Raw genomic sequence first — 7,168 nt, 5'->3', positions numbered from 1 at the left:
TTCTGGAGTGCCCTTTTTCAAAATTTAATGAGACTGAACTTAAACCTCAAATGTATATAAATTTAGACTTGATTTTCTGATAAGTAGCTGAGAAGTTGCAGATTCCAGCAACTCTGCTACACAAGGTAACAGATTACAGTTACCTAGGGAGGTGGAGAGCAAGGCACAATATCCTTGTTTAATAAATGGATGAATAAAATATAACATCCTAAGGTATGATAAAAGAGTTTATTTTATTTATTTTGAAATACTCATTCTTTGCTGCCCCTTTCGAGATTTGTATAATACTCTTAAGGACTACTTCATTTCGGCTTTCCTGGAGTTTCTGGAACAAAGTAATATACACTGTAGACGTAAAATTACGTAGAAATTTAAATCCATAAAACAATTCTACATTCCTAAATTCAGGTAGTTATTTATTATTGTTGCTTATCTAAAAAAAAACCAGTAAATTACAAAAATAAACCTTGATTACGGAACAAATTACCATGACATATCTTTTTGGAATGGAAAGTTTTTGGTTTATTACAATACATTTAAGTGTTTAAAATATTAATATTTTGCACTCCATGGGTAAACTAAACCTTTATTTATGTATCTGTAATAATTTTAGGCGAATATTTGGATTATGTATCATATGGTTACATTAATTTTTAATTTTTAGAGGACATAAGTTTTATTTATTGTACTGTTGTGCACAATTAAATAAAAGTAAAATTTGTAAAACTTACCGGGTATACCACGTGGCTTAAAATTTATCATATTAGAAGAACCTTTAGACAGTTAGTTTAAAATGAGGAAAATGTTTTGGATTATACTTTAAACACTTTTTCTTTAAGTTTTAAACTTTCCTTGCGGTATTGATGGGGAGACCTTTTTTGATTTCACAAGAAATGTTTGGATTATTCTTTAATGTAAATATAATAGGATCAATTCAAGTTTTTATGTGTGACAAGATTACGGGTAGAGTACATGCTGTATATGGGTTTCTTTCGGTCCAAGGAAGAACCCTATTAATTGTGGAGTCAACAAATCTAAAGATACTCGTAGTCCGTTTGTGTAATAAATCTTGATAGAAAGGTTCTAAAGAATGGAAATTTGGTACATATGTGCCTCTTTATTCAGGGAAGAGCTCTATTGATCTTAGGATATAAAGGTAAAAGGGCAGTCTGTTCGTGTGTCTGTCGATATGTCCGGTAACTCTTGATAAAAAGGTCCTAAAGACTTGAAATTTGGTATATAGATTTCTCTTGGTCTAATGGAGAGCTCTATTGATCTTAGGATCTAAAGGTGAAAGGGCAGTCTGTTCGTGTGTCTGTCGATATGTCCGGTAACTCTTGATAGAAAGGTCCTAAAGACTTGAAATTTGGTATATAGATTTCTCTTGGTCTAATGGAGAGCTCTATTGATCTTAGGATATAAAGGTGAAAGGGCAGTCTGTTCGTGTGTCTGTCGATATGTCCGGTAACTCTTGATAGAAAGGTCCTAAAGACTTTGAAGAAATTTGGTACATAGATTTCTCTTGGTCTAATGGAGAGCTCTGTTGATCTTAGGATCTAAAGGTTAAAGGGCATTCTATTCGTTGTCTGTCCGTCCGTCTACGTTCTGTCGATCCTTCGATATTCCCTTGTGTCGATTTATATTTTTATTGTATTAAATACTTGTAAAAGTGTTGTTGCAGTACTGACCCTGTTCAACGCAGCCGTGAAACCATGGAGAAAAAGCGGACAGGCATGGGCAGTAGATGTTCTTGTAGATCTGACATGTCGCATTGCCGTAACATATGATCGGACAAGCGTCCTGGCACTTGTGATCAACGCATATCCGCATTTCTTCACATTCTTCGTCAGTAGTGCACGGGGACAAAGCTAAAAAAGTAACATTAAACAACTTAGTACTTAAACAACTTGTTCTAATCTGTCCGAGATAAAGGTATTTCCTAAAAGTGACATAAAAGTAAATTTTGCGAGTATTATTCCAGTTTTTAAATACACACTGTGGTTACAACGCAAGCCTGTAGCAATGCAATACATTCTGATTTATTGAAAATCCAAAATCCAAAATATTTTGTATACATGAGATGAAAAATTCACCGGTTTCTTCAAAACTAAATAAAATTTAAAACGTTTCTATGTTTAACTATGTTTGCTCTAGCATTTTATCCTCTCAGCAACTTTTGTAAGAATAATTGACCATAAAAGCATTGAATATACCTTAGTATGTACTAATACACTCACACTTATCCTATGAAATAACTGTATGAGGTACTCGGAATTGTAATAATTTTCAGAAATAGTATATATATAATAAAAGAAAGAAAGATTTATGAAAAGAGTTATCGAAATACTTTCAAGGAGTTAGATACTAGCCTTATCATTTATGTTTATTTTAACAAAATTATTATATATTTCTTTTACAGTCAAATACATTACAGATTCAAACAACACGAATTTAATTTAATTGAATTTATTCATTCCAGATGTGATTAAATATCAATATTGATATACTAGCAGTAACCCGCGGTTTTACACGTAATTTCATTTTGAAAAAACAGGGATACTAAGAGCATTTTCTTTTAAAATGACATTAAAAACAAACCTTAGCAAATTTGATATATTTGAGTCACTGAAAGGTATTCCAATCCCTTCATCCATTTTATATTTAAGTTTAAAGGCTAGGCCTTCAAGTCGAAGAGTGAGACTGTTTTTTTTTATAAATAACCCTGAAATGTTTTCAATCTATCTCCAATATTTAATGATATTTTATTGAATAGCTCCAATGATTTCAGTAACAATTGAACTATTTTGGACCAGTATAGAGACATTCTAAGTGTAAAGGTAGTCTAAAGTTGAGAGGTCCTTAGCTTTTTACTTAACATGGTACTTATGATGTAACAAATAATGGCATTTCACAGGAAGTATGAGAAAGGATCTGATTGCCGTAAATAATTAGCCTATAATAATAAAGATCTTGGTCAATCAATCAATATTTTTACTAAAGATCTTGGTCAATCAATCAATATTTTTACTACAGGTAATTGAATTCCCAATACAAACAAATCCAAACAAAGAAAAGCTTATGCACGTAACATGGCATTATTTGTGAAGTGTTACTGACTTTATCTAAATCACAACATTTAGAACACAAACCAATACTTAAAACTTTTATTTCTGTGAGACCTTTCGATAGCAAGGCTATCTTCGTAAAAACACATCACAAAAGTCAAACCCAGATCACGTGAGCGCTCGTTAAAGGTTCAATTTATTTTTTTCTATTTGTAATACGAACCTACTACTTATAATCATGTAGTAGGTAGGGACAGAGTGGTACCTCGTATAATACCAAAGTACCGACTTGTGTGTCTTTACTGGTAGTTATTAACTGTGTAAGTATATGGAATAATAATGTTTGTAAATACATTGAGTAATACTTACATTCAAAACTGTCACTTCGCCCAAACATGCAAACAGTGCTCAGAAGGAAACAAATCCACATTATTTGGGACCCGCTTGGTTCTAAAGGTGTTATCCCCATTACTGAGGTTCTTCCAACTCACTGTCCACTTTGAGGTTATGTTTGGCTTGGCTCACTTCAGTAGATAAGGTATCCGTATATGATAGTGTGCAAATAAAACATCTGCAATATTAAATCATTGTAATGGTTTCTTTTCAACATAATTATATTTTCTCTATGACTCTAACCTCAAATTCTATTTTTTCAATAATGGTCAGTCATAGCACAAATATTAAAAATCGTTTAATTGTAATTATTTTTCCATTTTAGTTAGTACAAACTAAATAATCTCATTTTACCATTGAATCCTACAAGTTAAGAATGTTTAAAAGTAAACTGAATCGGGAACTTCAGATCTACGATGCACAATTTGTAAAGTTTGAATTATTATTTTTTTGCAGTCACGGAAAATTATTTCACGTACGAAAATTTTACAGCTCTGTGGCTCTGAAAGCATTTACTGACACCGTTGTTTGTAATAAAAAGAACCAAATGTACATTTGCATTGTTGGGTTGGGAAATACACTTCAAGTACAAATGATGACATCATTTCCTCTGGAGTACCTGATTGTATATTCGATAAGGCATGGATCAAAAACCTTTAGACCTTTCGTTTTTGTTACGTTTTGGATGCAAAACTCCTATACCTCAGTACGTCAAGTATGTCTGATATAAAAATCTTAAATATGATATTGCATTAAAACTTTGTTCCCATATTTACAAAAGTATAGTTTAAATTTTATTTCAAAAGAGTACTATTATTTTTAACCTTCCCAGCAGGATTAAGATTTTTGTAAGACTAAGCTCGATAAATGCCAACTTAAATATTAATTCACACCTGCTTGTAGACTATTAAAATCATGAAGACTAAAGAAATTCCACACACAATATAAGGGTGGGTTATAATGTAGGTTAATATAACTTACCTAAACATTATTGATATTTGAATAATGTTACCTTTTAAATTATGTACAATATTTGTTAAAAAATGTATTAAAACAATTCTTATAACACAAAATTGATCAATCAAATTTCTAATAAATAACGTCGGTTCTGCCTTTCCATTTATATTAATAACAGGTGAAAGTACAGTTTCTCTCACACCAAATAATAAGTGTTTATTTTAAAAAGTAAATGTAGTAACAAGAGCGTATAATAAAGGTCTTTTTGTTATCTTGTGCAATGATTCATAACCTATATAAAAGAATTAAAGAACCAATAAGATACATTTTATCACTTACTTGTTTCGCAGTTTTTCCTCGTCTACGAGAATGATCCGTCTGAGGAAAGTCCCTCAGGTCGGCCTTGAAATCAATCCATGACGTGTCCATTTGGGATTTTAATGAATGAGGAAAATGAGTGGAGTCTCCATTGATAGAATTTTATCGGTAGTCAGTTTAAATAGGTTATGATTCTCTCACATGTATTGGCTGAGCTTTAGCGAAGCCTATACTCGTGGGGCTGGAAAAATGCCATTTCTAGCTATCTGTCTGCCTCACGGTATCTCGAAAAAGACCAGACCCAATGGACTTGAACTTACTCATGAAGATTTCCATATGAGGAACACTGAGTTCGATTACGATGAATGTCACTACGTGGGAGTTGGCTGAGCGTTAGCGAATATTTTTACATTGATCTTATGGGCAACCATGATGGCAACGAGAAAATTGCCATATAAGTAAAAATGTTTATAACCAACTCAATATACTTAGAAGAGTTGTGACATGTAGCATAATTATTCCAACAAATTTAACATAATTTTATCATGACTTGGTGTGTAGACTTATATTACTGTCATATTATATTTAACATAAACGCAATTTAATGAACTAAACCCTGCAGGGATCACTTCTGGCTAGTTTATACCTTCCAGTTGAACCCACCACTGGGCACAGCAGAAACCGATGTGTCACTTCAATCTGGGCAACCTTCTGGGGTTCATGGGCAATTCGATATGTCTAGTTTACTGTGGGAGATGACTGTTGGAGTTGGTGGGGTTTGTTCCCTAACCTCAGAGGTTCTTGCTAGCCTCAACAGGGGTGTACCACCCCCTGCCTACTTTGACTGGAGAGGCTGGTTCAGAGCTGACCTCCCCTTCTTCTGGGGAGACATAACTTTGAGATTTAGTGCCCTAATTCTTCCTCATGGATCTCTATAGGAGGCGGCCCCTACTTCCTAACCTTACCCATCCTGAATATTCTGTCACTCCGGAAGCAGTGCTAAGGTTCTTACAGGACCAAGTGCAATTTATAAGCTTCTTGTCCTAAGCTTAATGAACTAGAAGCTTAGAACTTAAAAAATTAATGAACTAGAATGTGAATGTATCGTGTGATAGGATAACTCGAAAAAGATCTGTAGACTTGAACTTTAGCGTGAAACTTCATTTCTACGTAGACAAGATCGAGTTTCATGGTCAACCATGGAATTTGGCATAGTCTCGTTGAAGTCTCTCTCAGTATAGTAGGCTGGCAAGTTTTCTTTTGTTTGCCTGAAGATGTAAAAACAATAATGATATGAGCTATAGGCTTGAAATGTTTCATTAAACCCCAGCGAAACCTGTCACGTGGTGTGACGACTGCTACCTTGCAATCCACTAGAAATAAAGCAATGTAAATATTTGTATTGAAGAATCTAGCAGTTACCCGCGGCTCTTTGAAATAAAGAAGGGTGTAGCCTCCTTATTGTAAGAATTTATGATGCAATATTGTACAGTTATTTAATTTTATTATATATAATATATATTTTCGCTACCCTTTTACTTATTACTGGTTAGTAGACTATTATTTTTCTCTGATTTCCGTGGAACTAAATTCTTGCCGTAACAATAATCTAATTACACGCGTGGTAATTTTTTTGCGTGAACTTTGTAACCTTTCGACAGCTCATTGATTACCACCTCGCGTGCCTTATCCATGAGTAAAATGTACATTTTTCGAATTATAAATTGGCTCTTTCACGCGAGACATTTATTTTGAATCTATTATAGATTAAGTTTGTAAATAGTAACTTACCTGTGACGATGTTTTATTTGCCAGATTAATACAGATTTAGTTGTGGTAACCTCCTTCTGACGAAACCATCTTGTTAAGATGTCTCAATAAGTGGCTAATCCCGTCTCGACTTTGTTTTAGGCGAGTTCTTGATTCCTATAATGATTTTTATTTAAGGACTACTGTGATTCAAACTTCCTTTTTGTGCCTACAGCTACAATGTCGAGTCAACATATGACGCCGCGGTGTGTGAGTCGACATCAACGCGAAGGAAAGTCATTCTAAAGTTTTATTAAGTGATTAAAGTTTGTACACAAAATTCTAAAGAACATTGGAACCATCAGGCCCGCCCCCGAGATATAATTTTAATTCATTATTACTCTATTTTGGCAGCAACGTGGTATACTTTTATTTTAACGCCTAAAAGTGGTGCATAGGTTTTGTGCGCCATAGTTAAGCTTAAGGCCGGTATCGACAGTGCGAGGCTGCTCGCTGCAAATGCCTCGTGGCGAATGCTCGGCTTTGCCTCGGACTGTGGATACCGGGGTTGCTCGCTATGAGGCGTTCGCATCACACAATGTGAGGCGAGCCGTGTGCTTGTCGGTTTTAGAGCAGTGCTCAAAGGTGCCTCGCTCCGAGTTGTGCGTCAAGTGGATACCTGCGCT

General features: G+C 34.3%; 1 protein-coding gene across 1 annotated transcript; it reads right to left on the bottom strand.

Moving 5' to 3' along the window:
- Positions 1-208: 208 nt before the first annotated feature.
- On the bottom strand, positions 209-4,386 carry LOC124370929. The gene is made up of 3 exons (XM_046829236.1): positions 3,435-4,386; positions 1,689-1,868; positions 209-325 (listed from the first exon to the last, which is right to left on the bottom strand). The coding sequence occupies exons 1-3, from the start codon at positions 3,532-3,534 to the stop codon at positions 303-305; spliced, it is 303 nt and encodes a 100-aa protein (XP_046685192.1). The 5' UTR covers positions 3,535-4,386; the 3' UTR covers positions 209-302.
- Positions 4,387-7,168: the final 2,782 nt, after the last annotated feature.

This window comes from Homalodisca vitripennis, unplaced genomic scaffold (assembly GCF_021130785.1).
Source record: "Homalodisca vitripennis isolate AUS2020 unplaced genomic scaffold, UT_GWSS_2.1 ScUCBcl_608;HRSCAF=2996, whole genome shotgun sequence".
NCBI classification, from domain to species: Eukaryota; Metazoa; Arthropoda; class Insecta; order Hemiptera; family Cicadellidae; genus Homalodisca; species Homalodisca vitripennis.
The sequence above is the reverse complement of the archived record's forward strand: the minus strand, read 5'-3'. Positions and strand labels throughout refer to the sequence as shown.

What these genes read in the sequence shown, in the direction of transcription:
- LOC124370929 (XM_046829236.1), bottom strand. Translation starts at nt 3,534, where the DNA reads ATGGGGATAACACCTTTAGAACCAAGCGGGTCCCAAATAATGTGGATT. An exon ending in GCGAAGTGACAGTTTTGAAT is followed by an intron (nt 1,869 to 3,434) that starts GTAAGTATTACT and finishes TTACTTTTTTAG; the next exon opens with CTTTGTCCCCGTGCACTACT. An exon ending in TCACGGCTGCGTTGAACAGG is followed by an intron (nt 326 to 1,688) that starts GTCAGTACTGCA and finishes ACTTTGTTCCAG; the next exon opens with AAACTCCAGGAAAGCCGAAA.